At 41.4% G+C, this 19,707-nt stretch overlaps 2 protein-coding genes across 4 annotated transcripts; one reads left to right on the top strand and one right to left on the bottom strand.

Annotated features, from left to right (window-relative positions):
• The first annotated feature begins 2,240 nt into the window (after positions 1-2,240).
• Positions 2,241-7,269, top strand: LOC307090376 (DNA-directed RNA polymerase III subunit RPC4). 3 transcript variants are annotated; one of them, XM_079756996.1, is made up of 9 exons: positions 2,241-2,436; positions 2,870-3,131; positions 3,219-3,265; positions 3,362-3,516; positions 4,032-4,156; positions 4,655-4,772; positions 5,135-5,430; positions 5,756-5,908; positions 6,102-7,269. In XM_079756996.1, exons 2-9 carry the CDS (start codon positions 2,943-2,945, stop codon positions 6,243-6,245), a joined length of 1,227 nt encoding a protein of 408 aa, XP_079613122.1. In that variant the 5' UTR covers positions 2,241-2,436; positions 2,870-2,942; the 3' UTR covers positions 6,246-7,269. The 3 variants fall into 3 exon arrangements, with proteins under 3 accessions (XP_079613122.1, XP_079613123.1, XP_079613121.1); XM_079756997.1 differs by having other exon boundaries at positions 3,359-3,516; positions 5,759-5,908; XM_079756995.1 differs by having other exon boundaries at positions 3,359-3,516.
• A 102-nt stretch (positions 7,270-7,371) lies between these two features.
• Positions 7,372-11,660, bottom strand: tfam (transcription factor A, mitochondrial). Its single transcript, XM_079757002.1, has 7 exons — positions 11,419-11,660; positions 10,990-11,132; positions 10,614-10,684; positions 9,950-10,099; positions 9,534-9,629; positions 8,707-8,763; positions 7,372-8,568 (listed from the first exon to the last, which is right to left on the bottom strand). Exons 1-7 carry the CDS (start codon positions 11,502-11,504, stop codon positions 8,305-8,307), a joined length of 867 nt encoding a protein of 288 aa, XP_079613128.1. The 5' UTR covers positions 11,505-11,660; the 3' UTR covers positions 7,372-8,304.
• Positions 11,661-19,707: the final 8,047 nt, after the last annotated feature.

Genomic DNA, 19,707 nt, shown 5'->3' with positions numbered 1-19,707 from the left:
ATCAGCAACGATATACACCAACATTGTTAACTGTCACACAGCTAAACAAGCAAATGAAAAATTAAATACTAATCCAACTGAAATGTTTATTAGGCTATTAACAATATTATGAAAATGATACCGTAATGCACTATGGGGTCAGAACAGTCTCATTAATAATGAATGCAGAGAAGGATTCACAAATGTATTTTGTGATTTATATATAAATAACTCTCTTCTCACAAATACATTTCAATGCACACACAAATGGATATCGGTATGCATAAATGTACAATTTATCCAATTTTATTATATTGGCTGAAAACGAGGGAGGCATCTGATTGGCTACAGAGAGTTCCTTGTTGAAAAAAATGCACTTGTGAATCTAGCCACGTCAGGAGAGTCTCAGAAATCCACAAATGCAAACAAGTTCACAAATGAAAAAGGTCTTGTTAATTCAAGTTGAACCGTTTTTATATGAATGTAACAACATCCAAATACATTTTTGATGAAAATCGCAAATATATTTTTTATTAATATATTTATGGATTTATATTACATTTATTTAAAACAAGGCACAATTTTGTGTTGATCAGAAATGTGTTTGTGAAACTTATTTTTGTTTATGGATTTATTTTACATTTATACATACCGATATCCATTTGTGTGTGCATTGAAATGTATTAGTGAGAAGAGAGTTATTTATATATAAATCACAAAATACATTTGTGAATCCTTCTCTGTGCATTCATTATTAATGAGACTGTTCTGACCCCATAATGCACCCGTTCTTTGTCTTTGGATCTTTTGAATAAATGGATCAATACATGGTGAATCGCAATGATCGCAAGCAGAGGAACGTGAGAGTCATTGAGCAGCAGCTGAACCAGTCTAAAAATCCCTTTATCACTAAAACACTTTTAGTGATAAAACGTCACCACAGTGACAAAAAACCATCAACGTCATTCATGTTAATTAAAAGGAAAAATGTCGGACACGAGAAGTTGACGGAGCCGTGCACTAGGCCCTCTGGAATGCCGGGCCGAAACAACATTTGTTTCACTACGACTCCTTTCAGCTGCCCACCGCCCCTTATCCACCAAAGAATAATAACATAAAACGGCTAATAAAACGCTTGAGGTGGTGTTTTGAAAAGAGTAAACTTAATTTTTTTTGTAGATGGCATAAAGATATTAAGAGCCTTTGATTGATATCCAGACATTTTTTGTGGAGACAAATTCCTGTTCCCCACTTATATTGGAGTGAACGGAGATATAATAATAATAGTAATATATTTAATTTGTAGAGCACTTTACATTCAGAAATCTCAAAGTGCTACAGAGTTTAAGAGAGAGAAAAAATAAAATAAAAGGGGTTGTTAAAACATATAACACATAAACAGTAAAAGGGAAATTAGCAAAAGGCTTTTTTAAAAAGATAAGTCTTAAGTTTTTTTTTTGTTTTTTTTAAAAAACAGCTGCTGGCTTGGTGCGTCCTCCGTCTCTCTGCCAGTGACGTCGGGTCAAGTTCAACGCTGATTGGCTATCGCGGCTAAGCGTCACGCGTAGGAGCTAAAGGTGCGTTCACGCCAGACGCGGAGGGGCGACACGATCCCATACAAACTGAACGTATAGACGCGAATCGGGCGAATTATTCGATAGAGAAAACCGGTGGCAAGTTTTTTTTGTCGAGCCACACTTTCGCCCTGCAGAGGCGAGCGCGTTCACGAGGATTTGTAGCGCAACAAATTCGCTTGAGTTGAAATATTTCAACTTTGCCGCGACATTAGCTTGATGACAGCCAATCAGCGTTGAACAGCGTGGCCACTGAGTGACATGTGTAACGTAACAGACAATCAGCGTTCAGTCGGCCAACCGTTCCCTGCAGTGCAGTCCGGGGTGAACCGCAGCAAATTCGCCTGACAAAATTTGCACAGCGGAAGTGCGTGAAGGGTTTGCTTTTTGATCTCCATGAAGTGTGTTAATTAGTTTGGAGTAGCTCAGAGAAGATTTGACTGATTTGCCTTCATGAAGACTGATTTCATTAAAATGCCTTGAAATTCTCACACAAAATTTGTATATGCCCAATTGTGGGTCCAGGACGCAATCCATAACTGATTAAACGTTGATCATTTGATAATAACAACTTGGGTATCTCATAACACATATGCTGATGAAACAGCGCCACTTGGCGGCTCAGGAAGAGAATGTCGTCCGGACAATAACCCCCCGCCCCCTCCCACCCCAAGACGGAGGAAAACATTACCCACACTATCTCGATTGTTAAGACAAACCGATCGAAAGCTTTTATTGAAAATTATTCTTTCTTACTTTGCTAATCGCATTATGAACCACACCTATAGGTCGTATCTAGTATGAACTACGAACTGTTTAACGAAAGCCCAAAGACGATCACACACACAAGATAAAAGACCGCGACGAAATCTCCAAGCTGCAGGTTAGCGCGCTAAATAACCATCACGCATGGATATGTTCTCGTTTATAACCCTTAATATGCATGGGAACGGATCGTGTGTTGGATTCTGCAGTGTGGTTATAACAGATGCATGGGTTCAGGTCCTACTGTTATTGTTCTGTCTGTGTATGGCTAGTCAACAAAATGGAGGACAAGCTACTCTGTCGTTATATTCCTAGTTTTAGTTGGACATACATTTTAAATTGATGTTCAGATAGAGAGATAGTGAGTGACTGAATGGGTGAGTGAGAGATAGTGAGAGAGGGATAGTCTGTGTGTGTGTGTGTGTGTGTGTGTGTGTGTGTGTGTGTGTGTGTGTGTGTGTGTGTGTGTGTGTGTGCGCCCGCGCGCGTGTGTGTAGATGGCGCTTGACGAGACCTGACTTTGTTTACGTTCCGTTATGTTTTGATTCTAGGCGTAGGAGCACCATATTGTGCAAGATAGCTTTCAGAGTCTGACCTTAAACCGAAGCTGGTTTAATTTACAACATGAGTAACATCGGGGACGCGGAAAGTGCCCCGGGGACGTCTGGATGTGGCAGCCGGACCGGACTGGGGTTCGCCCTGGGGAGGGGGCATCCGGGACGCCTCACGGGGCTCTCCTCCCCCGTACCACCAGGAAGACTGACATCTCTGAAATCCAGAGACCTAACCTTGGGCGGACTAAAAAAGCCAAAGGTACAGAGTGGAAGATACTTGCCTCTTTTAAACAGCACTAAACTCAAAACGAAAAGTAAACCGTACAACCTGTTTCATTCCCGACAGAAAATCTTCGAGCCAAACGTCAAAGCTGTGAGGAAAAGTAAAGACGAGTAAGTGGCTGGCAATAAATTACGTATTTATAACTAACACATTTGGACTAATAATGACCTGGTGTTTAATTTGCTTCATGTGCTGCTCGTCAGCAGGCTACAAGACGAAATTGAGGAGGTGCCAAAGAAGGAGAGAAGGAAACGAGATGAGAAGCAAAGAGAGAGCCGAGGGAGGAGGAGAGAGAGACCCCAGACCATCCAGTCTCACTCCATCTTTGAACAAGGACCCGCCGACACCATGCGCAAAATAGGTGCCCCCACCCATCCCAACCTCTCACTTCTGAACATTCATTCAGTATCAGTTTATTTTAGGTATATACCATGCCCATCATAAATTACCAAGTCCAAAGCAACGTCTAAGGGTCATTATTTAAAAAAAGGGACACCCGGTCGTGGTTTATTATACATAGTCTATGTCCATGTCCATACTTGTTGTGACAAGTTATTATTAAACTTCCCACCTACATACTTCTTTGAAATTAGTTTGGCAGAACTCCTTAATATCATTATTATTTGTTGCATCCATCATTCACCATTTACTTCCACTGTGACCAGGAAAAAAAGCCAGTATACAATGATCTATGAATCAAATATTTTAATTTCTGAAGCTGAATGCAGAACATTTGATTGGTATTCATGGTATTTATACTTGATAAATGACGTTAAGTCACGTTAAATCAGTTATCACAGGATCGATTTAGCAACTGATCGTTGCAGTCCTAACGTACATCATTTTCTGTGGTTGACCCCCTCCCTCCCTGCTCAGCGTGGCGGGGGACCCCAGATTTTGGCGAGGCCGCAGCGTCTCCTTTGGGGAAGGCGGTGAAGAAGGAGGGAAGGGAGTCGGAGGAGGATGAGGATGAGATGCTGTTTAAACTGCAGCGTGACGACGTGAGTAGACATTCTCTCTATCCTGCTGTTCCTCTCTCTCTCTCTCTCACGTTATACTAAACACACGGTTCAACATTTCTGCTCTATTGAGACAGAAGAGTGGCAAAATATAGGTAGTACTTCAAGATAGTGCTACAATAGTACACCAGTAAAGTCAAATAAAGCTAATTGTATTGTGCAAATGTGTGACGCAAAACTAATAAAATAGTAACACCATAACACTATATTGTATAATACAAATCTCTTCAGAATTCACCCTACTTTGTAAAGCGTGGTCCATTAAGATTGAGTGAATTTAGCCCCCAGATTTCCTGTCTGGGATTGATAAAGTACATGTATTACCAGAAACCACACAAGTTAAAACATTTCCTATTCCTGAAGTTTAGTGGAGATATATTTGAAAGCCGGAACAGGGGGTACAACCTGAACTAGTATTGTATGGCATCTCATAAAGGTTGTAAGGCGGCCCCTTCTTGTCTCTCTCTCCCCCGACTACAGTTCATAGACGACCCTGATCTGAGGAACGATGCGCGGTTGAGGCCCGTCCAGCTGCCTCTTTACCAGACTCACACCAACTTCCAGAAGACAGAGACACCGATGGTCACTAGCACAACGTGTAAGACACATTCACAGTTGGTTACTGAACGACTACACACTAATTGGAAGTGTTTTTCCACGACTTGCTTTTTATTATTTTGTGTGAGCTAGTCTCCCTCTTCCATAGCGTCTTGTCTAAAGACCTTGTGATGTATCCATGTCTGTTTATACACTAACTACTCTGGGGAAGAAATAACGAGGTTCTCCAGCTCTCTGTCGCAGTCAGCTCCGACAATAATACAGTCTGTCTGTGTCTATTTCTCATCGTAATTCACTTGTTTTTCTGTGTTTGTGTTACGGTTCTGTAAAAGCCGTTAGACACTCTCTTCAGTTGTGTTATGCATATTTGAATCACTTTTATTCTCCCTCTCACTGGCACAGTTAAAGAGGACACATCCATGGGTGAGTCTCCAGTCTTGGGGACGGGGGCTAGCTGTGACGCCTCCAGGAGAGGGTCCCAGATGCGGGCAGCAGAGCTACATGGGCATGCGGCCCCGACCCTGGGGAAACTTTTCCACGAGCTCAGCCTGAGCGGGAAAGAGGAGCTCTTCTTCATCCAACTGCCGGACTGCATGCCCGGCCCGCCCTCAGCGTCTCAGGGGGAGGCGGATCCCGCCGGCCACGCCACGGCGCCCGAGAAGACCCCCAGCAGAAGGGCAGCCCAGCCCCCACCACCGGTGAGTCACCTGGGGGCTGAGGTGTCCGTGTGGGCACAGTCGTGTGTATTTTCATAGCATATATTAATGTTGAATTGTTGAAAACGAATTGTGTCATTCTTTTTTGGCTTTTACTTAATTTAATGAAAACTTGGTGTTCCAGACAGACGGGGAAAAGTCTTCAACATGTTCAAAAACAAGAAGACTATTTCCGTCTTTAAATTGGTCCACTTGTGTACAGTGAAATAATCGGAGCGTGAACAACTGATGCATACTTGTTCCAACACTTTATACAATGTTCAGAGCATTTTCCGTTTCATTTGTATCCCATGCTACCGTTGGGCAGAAGGTGCCGCTGAGGGAAAGACAAGCGGTTCTGTCAGACTTCTCAGAGGGCATGCTGGGTAAACTGCTGGTCAGACGCTCTGGTCGCGTCCAGCTGAAACTGGGAGACAACATCATGGACGTGTCTGAGGGTGCAGCCTTCTCATTCCTCCAGGTGTGCATTTATATATACAAATATCATCTTGTCTTTTTTTTTTTAACAACCACCAATACTCACTTATTAAGTTTGTCAATATGTTATGGTGTCTTAACCGTAAATTAATAACTGTGACGCTTCCATCTGCTAATATAAGATTACTTTACTCAACTGCTTCTTATTACATCTCTCTCTCTCTCTCTCTCGACAGCAACTGGTGTCTGTGCGTTTGTCTGGCGGTAGAACGGGGGACATGGCAGTGCTTGGGAACGTAGAGAGGAAACTGGTGTTCTCACCGGACTTCCAGACTCTCCTGCAGGAGGCACCGGCAAACCAGACATCTGGGCCGAGATGATGAGCTCCTCTCTGTTAACAATGGACTTCACCGTCTGACGGAGACACGCGACTGTTCAAACTATCAGAGATGACCAGCCTCGTCCTTACATCTCTGAAACAAAACAAAAGATCTTAAAAGCATTGCTGAAGATCATGTTTGGCGTTCTGAAGGAATACAGACATGTATTCTCCATTATACCTGTAATGGAGTAGGATGTGTTTGCGGTTATATGGAGAAATCTGCCGTTTGTCACTAATCTCCAGTGGAGAGCAGAAACACAGTTTATACTGGTGGAATTGACAGCTTCCTAGAGCAGGAGGGCGGCGAGTAGGAGCCCAGTTTATTCAGGTGGAATTGACAGAGCTTACTAGGATCATGGCCTTGAGGTTGACACGCACCAGCAATGTAGTTAGTACTGATGCATTTTAGATCTTCTGACAACATGGAGTCAAGCTTTAATGGGATGAATGCAATTGAATACAAGAGTGAAAGCCCATACTCACTTGATGCACTGATGAAGATAATGCAGTCGAGTATGTTTTTAATGTTACATTTAGATTCTAGTTCTTTGTAGCCCTCTGGCCTTTTTATACTTCAATTGATGACCATTTTCAAAACGTAGCTAGGAGGTTCTGAAAATCAGTTCAGTTAAAATGGTCGAACTCATTGTTTATTTTGTCCAGGTGCACTAGTGTCCTCCATAACACAATAACTGTTACTGACCAAGAAGTGGTCGTGTTCTCCTTCTGACTCGCTCATCACCGTTTTTAAGATGGGTGACTGAATAATAGCATATATTTTGTGTTAACATTCAAGTCAAAACAGGGTATGTTTTGGAACCGTTTACTTAAAAGTTACGCCGCTAGATACATTTACACAGTGGCCCTTAAACCGCAATACTGAGCAGACACCTTAAATAAGCAAGTTCACAGTTTGGGATATTACCTTTGATATAAAAAATGTAATTGAAAGGGAAAACTTTTGTATTACAAGACCAATGCGTTAATAAAAACTGCACTTTCAAGCAAGTCAACAGAATATTTCCACAATGTCAAAACGTATATGTTCGTCCTTATCACTCTTAAATATTTGATGTATATATTGCTCTTTATACTCAGTTTTCTACATCCCAAACATGGTCATTTTGTGAAAAAACAACATTTGTCAGTTTATTTGGTAACATTTAACAATGTAGTAAAACATGGATTTCTGCAAGAAGCACATGATCCAAAACCGTTTTCGTCCAACACTGGTAGTAATAATAATGGTAACTTCATAACTGGCAGGTCTAGAACTTGAGAAAACTTTAAAAAAACAAAAACAAACATTGTCTATACATTCAGTCAGACATTGAGGTGGAACACCTTAAGAAGCAGATGAGATCTTTTTTCATTTAGCTACAAAAAAGTATTGAAACTAAAAGAAAACAAAATACATTTCTTTTACCAAAACAAAATCAAACTGCTTTATTGCATTTGGAGAAAAAAAAAAAAGTCATCCTGTTTTTAAATTAAACCCATTTGGAAAAGACGCAGAAACAAATGTGGAGTGGCATTGCCTGGAGAAAGAGAGGCTGCCTTTATCCAGACACTTATCAGCCAACAAGAACTGTATACAATTTCCTCCGCCATTGTGGCTTGGAGCAAGCCAACAACAATCTGTGGATCATCTTGGTACACAAACCAGTCTCCTAGCAACAGACACAAAGACCATCTGAATGCCCTTCAGGAATAATGTGCTCATGTTCACAGTAACAAACCTGTTCAATATGGGAGTGAAATGTTTTCTTTCAGACCTTTTATGACACTTTCAGCACTGGTCTCAAGGAACATCAAAGTGTTGTTATTGTTTCTCTGCCAGGCAATTTGAAAAATAGAATTGAGTGGTCACTGAAATCGTTTTTCAAGAAATTACCAATTCTGGACAAAGGTTTGACCCTTTGTACTAAGGTAGCATTCATGACAATGACCACTCCTCGTGGTTGCAACGGGATGGGTTTAGAGTCCTAGAACCTCCTGGTTATACTCATGATCATTTCAGTAGTCTGGGTTCCAGTGGTCAAGCTCGCCTTACACCTTTACTTCTTACTCCTGGTGGAGGTCACTTTCCCAGCCGTCTTCCCCTTCCCAGCGGCCTTCACCACTCCGGCCGTCGCAGTCTTCTTCGCTTTGGGCTTTGCCTTCACCTCCTTCTTGGTGGCCCTCTTCTTGGCGGGGGCCTTTTTGGGCCTGGTTTGTTCCCGGAGGAGGTCCTCACGGCCTATCTCCAGCATGTGTTCCTCCCACGACTTTATCTCGTTCTTGTACCGAATCTTGTCGTCTTCCGCCAGCTGCATGTAAACCTGGAGCCAGGAGAGAGACGTGAGTGATACGGAACGCTGTGTAACGCACGATCTCGGACTATTCGTTTTAGGTGGAGGAATCTTCAATTAATAGTCAGACTGTAAAATGGAAAGTCGTTATGTAAAAAGATTAAGTACCTGTTTTTTGTAACCGAGAAGACTTCTCCAGTCATCCATCAGTGAAATCAATTTTGCCTGCATTAAAAAAACAAAACAATGAATTATTATTGTCAAGACAACACGTTGTATCCCGGTCCAGGTCACTTGTAAACAAAGGCCCTTTACAAAGCTGCAAAGCATAATCTTCAGAAATCATAATATATATTACATTTAGGGCATTTAGCAGACGCTTTTATCCAAAGCGACTTACAAGAAGTACATTTGTTATAAGAAGTGAAACAATATATCACTGTTGGTACAGTAAAGATGTTCATAGAACCAAGTGCAAGTACTAACTATCGCTAGGCTAACCCATTCCCCGTGTACAGCAATGATAGCAGCTACTGCAGATGCTACACAATTAAGTACTATGATTAAGTGCGTACATTAAGTGCCAGGACGTACAACATACAATGGTGACGTACAACAGCCATCCAGTCCCCGGAAGGAACTGGATGGCTATGCAGAGTCGAGGTGAACTCTGAACAGGTGAGTTTTGAGTCTTTTGCGGAAGCTGGTGAGCGACTCTGCGATCCTGACATCGGCAGGGAGCTCGTTCCACCACTGAGGTCCCCAATATATTAGTTATTATGGCGCTTCAGACACATAATACTGTGTCTGAACTCAATGATTTGTGTCGAGTGGCCCACAGTCATAGAGATTCCTTATGATGGAGCGAGTCATAAAATGCATTGTATGAACTCAATGATTTGTGTCGAGTGGCCCCTAGTCATAGAGATTCCTTATGATGGAGCAAGTCATAAAATGCTTTGTATGAACTCAATGATTTGTGTCGAGTGGCTCACCGGCATTGTGAGTCCCCTGGCCTCTACGAAGTGCTCCGACATGTAGATGTTGAATGCAGAGCGAGGCCGCTTGGGCTTCCCCAAGCTGTTCATCTCCTAAAGCCACCGGGGGGAGATGGAGGGAGAGGAGCTTTAACAGATTGAAGTAGACATGTTGTGCAGAGACAAACTTGGCCTCCAGGGATACATGAGCGATTCTAGCCATGCCACTAGAGGTGCTGTCTGCATTTCTAAGCATCAACTCCCCTTGAAAAATTAAACCATTTCACCAGAATTCAATGTCAGCTTCGATGCACAATTATTCAAGTAAGTGAATGGCCATTATAATTGGCAGCATTTGCATTAATACAACTAACTGATTAGGCTGCTCTACGCCAAGCTTATTATGCAAGCAGTGACAACGAGTTCTCACTTACCCTCTTCCTGCGGATTTCTTTCCTTTTAGCCATCACTTGTTTCCTTTCAATGGCTTGTTGCTTGAACTCTGCAGGGGTGAGCTTGGCCTCGTACCTCTTGAGGTCCAGCTTGAACTGATCCCTGGCCCGCTGAAAGTCCTCCACGAAAGGCTACCAGGCAGAAGTTTGCTCCATTGATGACGGAAACTTTGGCTTCTTTAATAACTTTATCTGCTGCTCTTGTGCAGTGTGAATAACGTTGAACACAGTATGAACACAACAATAACACATCCCGATAAGAGCTGCAATTGCGCTTTTTGACGTCTATCATCTACACGACCAGATTTAGGGTTGCAATAACCTGTGCAGGACAGGAGGAACCGAGACCTAACCATTTGCTTCTCTATGGACCGCTAAATTAATGCTGCTACAGCTACACAACTAGTTAACAATAGTTTAAACACATTATCACCACATACTGTACCTGGTGGCTTATGGTTACTTACTCTACTTTGAAGGTAATTAGCTAATTATGTCTAAATAACTTTCCTTTAAAATATAAAGATATATAACAAGTGCCTGGTTCTTGCATTTGGTGCTCAATCAACTTTTCAAAAAGATGATAACGTGAGGTAAGCCACGATTACATGAAACTAATTCATTGCATAGTATAAGGGTAACTCACACGTTTCTGTTCTGCAGACATCAATCTCCACTGTTGGGCTATCTTCCTGATTACTTCAGTTATCTTGATAGCTGAAAGCGTATAAATAAAAAGACGTCAACCCATTTTATATTGCGTCTAAAACAGATTTTCATATAAATACAGATTTCTGATTGAAAAGAAAGGATGAGCACACATAAGAGTAAATATGTAATGCACAGTTCAGAGTAGCCAATCATTAGATCCAAAACCAATAATGCAATCGAGTGACCTATAGCTCTATAGATTGCTAGATCCATTTTATTCATAAGTAGTGCAAGAAGTGGGTATAATAGTACATCTTAAGACACAATACATATGATGATCATATTGTTGTAGGATCAGGCCTTCTAAATACCTGGGTTTTGTTGAACTATGGTGGGCTGTTGCTGCACCACGTATCGCATGTATCCATTGAGGGGTCTCTTTGGAGGTCCATCCGCCTGGGCAGTCAGACCTCTTGATGTTATGAAGAAGGACACTGGGTGGACACTGGTGCACCTGGACAGAACAAACCACGAGTTGGACCATTTTAACTGAACTCATTTTCTGAACGTCCTCCACAACGATACCATCTCATACTTAGCCCATAATTGAATCATTGATCTTCTAAACTCATGGGAAAATAAAAAAGTACACGGTGTTTCGCACAAAACCTCATCCCACTGCCATTACAGTCAATAACTGCAGTTCGTACTTGTATGCATGGTGACACGAGTGACTCGTTTTAGATTGACACACGTTGGCTAACAATAGCCAGCTAGCTCCCATAACAAGTTGAAGTTACCTTGCAAGAGAGTTGGTGCAGGATAAGGCACTGAAAGATTTAGCCAAGAGGCTAACACCTGCTGTCATTAGATTAAAATGCGCCATGCCTGCACGTTTGATCTCTAAAACCGCTACGTGATGAAACAGACCGATCTATTGTCCTGGATAAGCCAAGGGCGTATCACTTTTCCATTAGAAACACAGAATGACTTTGGTCCAGTGGCTTCTCTGCTCCCTCTAATCGGCCATGCAGGAGCTGCAAAAGGCGCCTTCCTCCCGAACTCGCGAGATCGGGATTGTCTCACGAGGATAGCTTCTGCCCGCGTCGCCAATCACAGAAGGTCAAATAAAAATGTGTTGTAGTATTTTATGTCCACAACAGCACTTTCGATATAAACTTGAGACCGTCCGCCTGATCAGATTTAAATTTGTGTAAACAATCATTTATTCTTCGACTGTCTACTCTAAACGATGTAGGTCTGTGCGTTTTGCTGTAGAAATGCGCTTGTTCAGCTTTATTTTTTATTTATCTTGATTGTTTCCCTTGTTCGCGTCAAATCTAACATTTCGCAAGGTATCTTCGTAATCGTTTGGTATATTCGACATTTAACCGTAGTTGGTATCACACCGGAAACGATTTCCTTCAATGGTAATGTTTAGCATAACATAAACGCATAAAAGAAAGTCAGTCACCCTATCAAATCAGCATTGAACATTTGGATAACAGTTCCTATTAAGCAATAGTAACTACACTCAAGTCAAATCACAGTGACAGACAGCCCAAATCTTTCAATAAAGCTGTTGATGATGGTCTAAAAATGCAATTAGTGGAGTTGATTTAATTAAGCCCACTAGTAAAGAACACGCGTAATGTTTTGTTTTCTACTCAACAGTAGGCCAAGGGCCAACTAGTTATAGTAGCCTACTGCAGTTAGACAGTTGACAGTCTGTGTTTGCTGTATGGTAATATAATAAGCATTTGTTTGCTTGAAGCTTGTATAAGGCTTGAACAGACACTTAAATGGTAAACAAACGTTACTAATTGGATGTGTTTAACTAATGTCATGTGTCATGTAGGCCTATCTTTTAATTTGTGCGGCAGTGCAGGGTCTACTTAAAAAATACGTAATGTTTGTTTTATTATGAACCTGGGCCCATCTCTGTCTATGGTTTTCTTCCACATAGGTCTCATACTTCCGACAAACAATTGTTGATTTCACATGAGCCAGTAAAGGTTATCCTTTCTAATTTAATGGAGAAGAAGATAAGAGAATAAATAAAGTATTTTTGCTCTTATAATATAAGAAATTGTGAAGGCAACTTCAATGGTTATGGAGATTTTTCTCAGCATGAGTAATTTCATTATTTGAATAATGTTAAAAGCAATACTAAGACATTTATTATTTAGGAACACATTTGAATACATATTCAAATCAAGGTGCATTTGTGAATACAAAACAAGTGAGGACTGTAGGTCCTATTTCTACATTTAGTTGTTGTTAGTGTCCTCAAAGTCAAAAACAGAGAGAGAGAGAGAGAGAGAGAGAGAGAGAGAGAGAAAGAGAGAGAGAGAGAGAGAGAGAGAGAGGTGGGGGGGGGGGTGTTAGAAATAGAAAAAAGTTATGCACAGAATAAAGTCTGTTTTCCCTTGCATATAAGTTACCTTGAGCGAGACAGACACTCAGCAGCAGACACTTAGTCTGAATAATATTAATGAACCCATGGGCAATTTAGTTCTAGCTCAATCAACACCCAGTTTCTGTTCACCCAAGGACCACAAACCAAGAGGAGTTTTCTAGTCCATGTTTTCACATTGGGGTTACCTGTACATCCTGAAGTCATGTTTCATCAACTTCAAAGTAGGCAATGCAAAGATAAATAAAGAAAGGACATGTTCCAATAAAAGGTTTACTACTTGAGGGTGAAAAAAACACTACCTATAGGTATAATAATGAGCTTTTTGGATGATAATGAATGATGCAATGCAAACAAAAAGGGATGGGATCATTAAGCACAGAATACAGCCCATTCTGTTAGAAATAACCCTGCAGAAACTAAGGACCAAATGGTTAGTTGCTGTGGAGTGTGTGTAGCCTCACCTACCCTGAGTCAGACTGATTGGACTCTGGGTGAGGCGGCAGAACTGGGGTGCATTGAGCAATTAATGCCCTCAGGATAAACCAGCCTTCACCACACACACTCAAGAAGAGCTATGACCTGTCAGCATTCAACACATGCTCTGCATGCAACACAACTTTGAAGTGCTATAAACCGGATTTCTACAACATCGACATGTGCCCTGATGTCAGAGTCCCAGTAAAGCCGCCTAGGGTGCGTGTAGCATATACATTTTTTTTTTAAAGATTTATTTTGGCATTTTTATGCTTGATGATAGAGTGAGAGAGAAAGAAAGGTATGGGAGAGAGGTTAGGAATCGAACCCCAGCCGCTGCGGTGTAAGGAACAAGCTTTAACGGTACGCGCTCTACCAGGTGAACCACAGGGGCGCCCCAGCACGTGGATTAACCGCTACAGTTCAATATAATGGATTCCGTGTTCATGTTTGTTTTGAAGATATCCTGCTTGATGACATCGCTTCACGTATTCTTCAGCAGGTCGTCTGTTGACAACAATGGAACAATGGAGCTGCCCGGCAGCTTTTTGTTCTTTTTTCCTCTTTCTTCTCCAAATAAGCTTTTATCTAGGCCTATAATTCACAGAAGATCGTTAACCAATTTTCATCAAAAATAATTGTATACTGCAAATGTTCAGTCTTATAATCTTTGTATTTTTGCGAAATGACTGGCTTTCTTTTTATAGATTTATTATATTTAATTTTTCAGTAAAACGTGCATCCGTCTTTATGCTGTCAAACAATGGAGTTAATTAAAGCTTTGTTGTCTATGATTTGTCAATGGTTGGGGCTGGTTAAAAGCTCTTGGATAGTGTGTTTTATTCTTGAGAAACTTTGTAGCTTGGATTTATTTTTTGAGTTTTTTATGGAGTAAATAGCTGCAGGAGAAACGTTAGATAGTGGGGGTTTAAATTTGAGCTTCTTTGAAGACCTACATTATTTTGTATTCCAAGCATCTCAACCGCCGAGGTTATCAACGTGGCCAAGGTAAATAAGCTGTATGAATGTTGAGGTTGCCCAAAGGTCGAACCGTAGTCCTTCCCCTCTCGGTTTATGACTGATGTTCAACGTGAGATATGAGGTTTAAACAGCAGGGGGCGATCTAGAAGCACATGCTCTATTAGATTGACTATGCAGGCCGATCATGGGGAGGAAGGATAGATGTGCTCTGATGTTCAAAGACATCTATTTAGAATCAGGGTGGGTTGTAAAGTCGAAATCCTGGCCTGATCTCTATTCTGTGCTGTGTCCTTACATACAAAAAACCCATCAAATTCCCTGCTCATCATGTTCTAAGACAGACACTTAGACCTCGGATAGGAAACATAGAGTCAAAACATGGATACCAGATCGATATCCGCACATGAAGGGAAGTTCAATACCGGAGATAATGCTCTGTTTCCCATCCCTTTGCTTTGACCAAATGAGCCAAAAGTAACATAAGGTTGAGTAGCGGGAAGTACATTGGCATTCGTGCTCATCCCAGATATTTGAGGTAGGCCTAATCTGAGATGCTATCAATTTGCCTGTCTATTGGTACTGGCCGGGTTTAACTAATCCTGCTCGCTGGGCCATTATGGGAAATATCAGACCTGATAGCAACACGTATATCTGTTCTCTGTCTCTCTGTCTCCCTCTCTCCCTCTCTCTGCATTTTTCCTGCTCTATATACCTGCCTAGATATTAAGACTTACATTTCACTCCTTTCCTCTCTTAAGGTCTTAAAGCCAGTGCTTATATTGGTTTGTTTTACTTGCTTGTTTTGCTTGCTGTCAGAAACAAGAATACAACTATTTTCCAGATGTGATTGGCACTGTTTGGTGCATTGTGGTGACTGTTTTGACTGAGAAAAGATGGAGAATGAGATTGTCTTTCGAAGTTTACACCAAGTAAGCTGCCAGAAAGAATGACAATAAAAATCAACACAAAGTGAACACACTAGTTTATCTAGGTATATAGAATAACGCAAAATACTACACAGCCTTCTTTTTGTAATTCATCCAAAAAAGACCATCTTGTGACAGGTAATGTTGAGGCAGTAGTGTGTTGGGTTGCTTTCAGCACACTGGTCCAGATGAGGCATTGTGAGGTCGCATCTGTAGAGTGCTCTCACTCAATCTGCCACAGAGGAGGCTGTGGAAGATGATTGGCTGAATACGAGGACGTCTCGTTTACGGGCTGTGGCAGATGATTAGTTCTTTCAGATGATGAAATCTCTGTGTGTGTTGTGTTTTTCTGTGTGTGCTTGGTCGGATTGTATGCGTGAAATTGCCTCTGATTATATGTGTGTTTGTGTGTGTGTGTGTGTGTGTGTGTGTGTGGGGGGGGTGCATGTGTGTCCATGTCTGATTTTCTGATTGTGTGTCCAGACATGCGTGTGTGATCATTCATACACATGCACATATTTACCCTGTTTTGTTAGACAGTCTAGGTGGCCTGAAATTCAAGCATCTCCCGTGAATAATTTCAAACCATTTTTCTCTAATGTGCCTAAATAAACATCCAACTTTGACTTTGAATTTGTTCCAGTTCCTGAAATTCACACACTGAAAGTGTTCAGAGGGCTCAGTGTATTCAGACTGTTTGGAGTGTTCATAGTATTCAGAGTGTTCGGTGTATTCAGAGTGATCAGAGTTTTCAGTGTGTTCAGAATATTCAGAATATTCACAGTGTTCAGCGTGTTCAGAGTATTCATAGTATTCAGAGTGTTCGGTGTATTCAGAGTGATCAGAGTTTTCAGGATGTTCAGAATATTCAGAATATTCACAGTGTTCAGCGTGTTCAGAGTTTAACATTGGGGGGGACACATATCGGAAACCTGACAGATCCGTTAATGGTTTGAACAGAAATATGTCATAAATTAACTACACTGAAGAAATTCACAAATAAATTTTATTCTACTAAAAAGATACATTTGTAAATGTAAAGGAAAACACATTTTGAATGGCAGTAATGAACTGATTAATATCAAATCAATTCTTTAATTGCACGCTCAATCATCCAGTTTTTTAGAATAAGAAGCGGTGACAAGACGCTGTGTTGCGCTTTCAAAATAAAATAAAATATTTTTCTCCCCTTGGTATAATTTTTAGGTGGGACAAATGTGCCTGTCTCCAATATTGGAGGGGACACTTCCCCTCCGTCCCCCCCGGTTCCTACGCCCTTGGTTCAGAGTATTCAGAGTGTTCAGAAGGTTCAGTGGTTTCAGCTTTTCCAGAGTGTTCTGTGTGTAGGTTGAACCTGAATCTGGATATGTGGGTAGGCCTTTGAGCAACAATTGGAACCAGCAGACATCTCCATGACCGGCAGCAAGCAGCACATTACCGGTGCAGGGAGTGAGTGAGAGGTATAGGATTGGGTGCATACCCAATTGAGCTAGATACGTGTCAAAGGATCCCTGACACCTGCCCCCAAAGGGGTGGTTCAAAATGTGTTTTTTTTTATTCCAGTACGAAAAAAACCATCATCTTAAAGTTACATAAATAATATCAATACAGAACTTGAAAGAAGAACACAAATAATAGATGGGTTGACGGTTTTCTTGCAATGTAGATCATTCAATCATAATTTCAAGGTAAAAGCACAATTGGTTCAATCCATTCACATCATTCATTCATTTGTTCTAAGTGTACTTCTGTCAAATTTTAGTGTTAAAATCAGCATTGAACATTTGGATAACAGTTCCTACTAAACAATAGTAACTACACTCAAGTCAAATCACAGTGACAGACAGCACAAATCTGTCAATAAAGCTGTTGATGATGGTCTAAAAATGCAATTAGTGGAGTTGATTTAATTAAGCCCACTAGTAAAGAACACTCAAATCTCTCTCTCACTCACTCAATCACTCACTCCATCTCAAACACAGAGTGATGACCTCGTCAATATAAAGTCATGCTACCATCTTTAAGTAAGATGCATGCAGTCAAGCTGGTATATTCAAGCACACACCTCATTTATTGAATACAGGGCGGGTAGAAATTGAATAGTGGCTGTAGGTAAAATAGCATAAAGAGCGCTGGCCACCGTAGTGAGTTATAAAGGATCAAAAGATTTCAGTGGGTTTTCTGAAATGTATTCATGGAATATATGAAGCCGCCAGATATGATCCTACCTTCAAAGCTTTTATGGCGGTGAATGGCATATGCCTTCTAAAAAACCCTCAATGCTTTGAATTATCAAGGCAATGGCAACAAACTTAGACAAAAATGTTAGTGTTACGTAACTAAAGAAGTGTTCCCCTGTAACTTATTCGCTGTGCTAATAAATTCACTTCCTTTTATAGAATATAAGATAATTCTTTATTGTAATTGCACAGGATACAAAAATATTGGATGGCAGTTCTCTTGGTGCTTTATAAATAAATAGAGTTCTAAAAAGAATATAAAACAATACAAAACAATACAATGTCTAGCTATTCTTAGACACCCCCCCCCCACCCTCCCACTTCCCCACATCCTCAAACACACATACATTCACATACATTCACATACATTCACCAGTGCAAGTGACAGTGAGGAAGCAAGGAAAAAAGTGCATACAATATATACAGTCAGACACTCAGAGGGGCTAAGATCTGGTAAGATTCGTGTGTCAAGGTGACTGGAAGTGTTCAGTGACCATATTGCGGTGGGATAAAAACAGTTTAATCTGTTTTTACTGGATTTGATGGACATGAAACGTTTGCCAGAGGGCAGCAGTGCAAACATATGATGACTCGGGTGTGAGGGGTCATCAAGATGTTTCCAGATCTGGTGAGGCCGAGGAAAATGAGATGCCCTTTGATTGATTGATTGATTGTTTGTTTGCACTTTAATAATCCCCAAGGGGGAAATTCTTTCGCTACCAAGCCACTACACACACGATATACATCAAGACAGGGCACAGTACAACATTCACTGGTGGACAGTTACGAAGTGGTGGACAGTAACGAAGTACAAGTCATTTGTTACCGTACTTAAGTAACTTTTTAGCGTAACTGTACTTTACTTGAGAATCTTTATACTTTTTTTCAACCACATTTCGTAGGGCAAAATCTTACTTTATAATCCACTTAATTCCAAAACCTGTCGTTCCTTTCAATGTTCCTTTCCACGACATGCATGCGTGACCATAGACAGTAAAGTGACAGGTCCAAATGAGTGCGCGTGCACCGCAAGTACACCAATCAGAACACATCATGATTTGTGCAGTTTGGACGGGTTTCTCCCAACTTTGCTTCCGACCTCGTATCTCTGTTTAGCCTTCGAATTTATGGATGAGTATGAGTACTTCATCCACCACTGACTACAGTCCCTGCCTGCAGAGGAAGCAGGCCACAGCCGGTGATTTTTTGGGAGGTGTTGATAATCCTTTGTAAGGCCGATGCGATGCTGGGCCTTCCTGACCACATGGTGGGTATTGGTAGTCCAAAAGAGGTCGTCTGTGATGTGTGTGCCAAGGAACTTGAAGAGAGGAACCCTCTCCACACATTCTCCATTAATGCAGAGCGGTTCCGTGTCTTCCCTTTTCCTACGAAAGTCTATGATTATTTCCATTGTCTTGGAAGTGTTCAGGAAGAGATTGTTGTCCTTGCACCGTCCCGCCAGTCTGCTGACCACCTCCCAGTAGACGGCCTCGTCTCCCCCGGAGATGAGACCAACGATGGTTGTGTCCGCATACTTGACGATGGTGTCGGTAGGGTGGGTGGGGCGGCAGCCATAAGTGTAATGAACATATAGCAGGGGACTCAGTACCCAGCCCTGAGGGGAGCCAGTGCTGAGTGAGAGTTGGGAGGAGATGTGTGGGCCTATTCTCACTGTTTGAGGTCGGTTGGCTCAGGAAGTCCATAATCCATTGGCAGATGGATGGGGAGTGTTCTAAGTTGGTGATGGTGGTAATTGTTATTTTCTTAATGTCTACGTGGATCTCTGTATCACTACTGAAGCCGTAGTGCCGTCTGTCTGACTCTACCAAAATCTTTAATGGTGGACACTCTGTTAGTGAGCAGGATTTTCAATAGCTAGGCTCCATCATTGGCTGGAAAAACACATTTCATTCTTATGTCTGCGGAGAGAGATCTGTCATCCAGTTAAATGTCCATGTTATCGAGACAATAGTCAGTAGTTTCCTGAGCAGTTTCCTTTATGAAAAGCATACCTGCTTGTTACATACACCAACATGCACAGAAAAAAGC

The sequence above is a fragment of the Pollachius pollachius genome (genome assembly GCF_949987615.1).
Source record: "Pollachius pollachius genome assembly, chromosome: 19".
NCBI lineage: Eukaryota > Metazoa > Chordata > Actinopteri > Gadiformes > Gadidae > Pollachius > Pollachius pollachius.
This window is presented reverse-complemented; position numbering and strand designations above follow the sequence as displayed.

Coding starts and splice junctions, on each gene's coding strand:
- LOC307090376 (XM_079756995.1), top strand. CDS start 2,943: ATGAGTAACATCGGGGACGCGGAAAGTGCCCCGGGGACGTCTGGATGT. Junction 4,157..4,654: donor TTAAACTGCAGCGTGACGAC/GTGAGTAGACAT, acceptor CCCCGACTACAG/TTCATAGACGACCCTGATCT. Junction 4,773..5,134: donor GATGGTCACTAGCACAACGT/GTAAGACACATT, acceptor TCACTGGCACAG/TTAAAGAGGACACATCCATG.
- tfam (XM_079757002.1), bottom strand. CDS start 11,504: ATGGCGCATTTTAATCTAATGACAGCAGGTGTTAGCCTCTTGGCTAAA. Junction 11,133..11,418: donor TGCACCAACTCTCTTGCAAG/GTAACTTCAACT, acceptor TGTTCTGTCCAG/GTGCACCAGTGTCCACCCAG. Junction 8,569..8,706: donor TTCTCGGTTACAAAAAACAG/GTACTTAATCTT, acceptor TCCTGGCTCCAG/GTTTACATGCAGCTGGCGGA.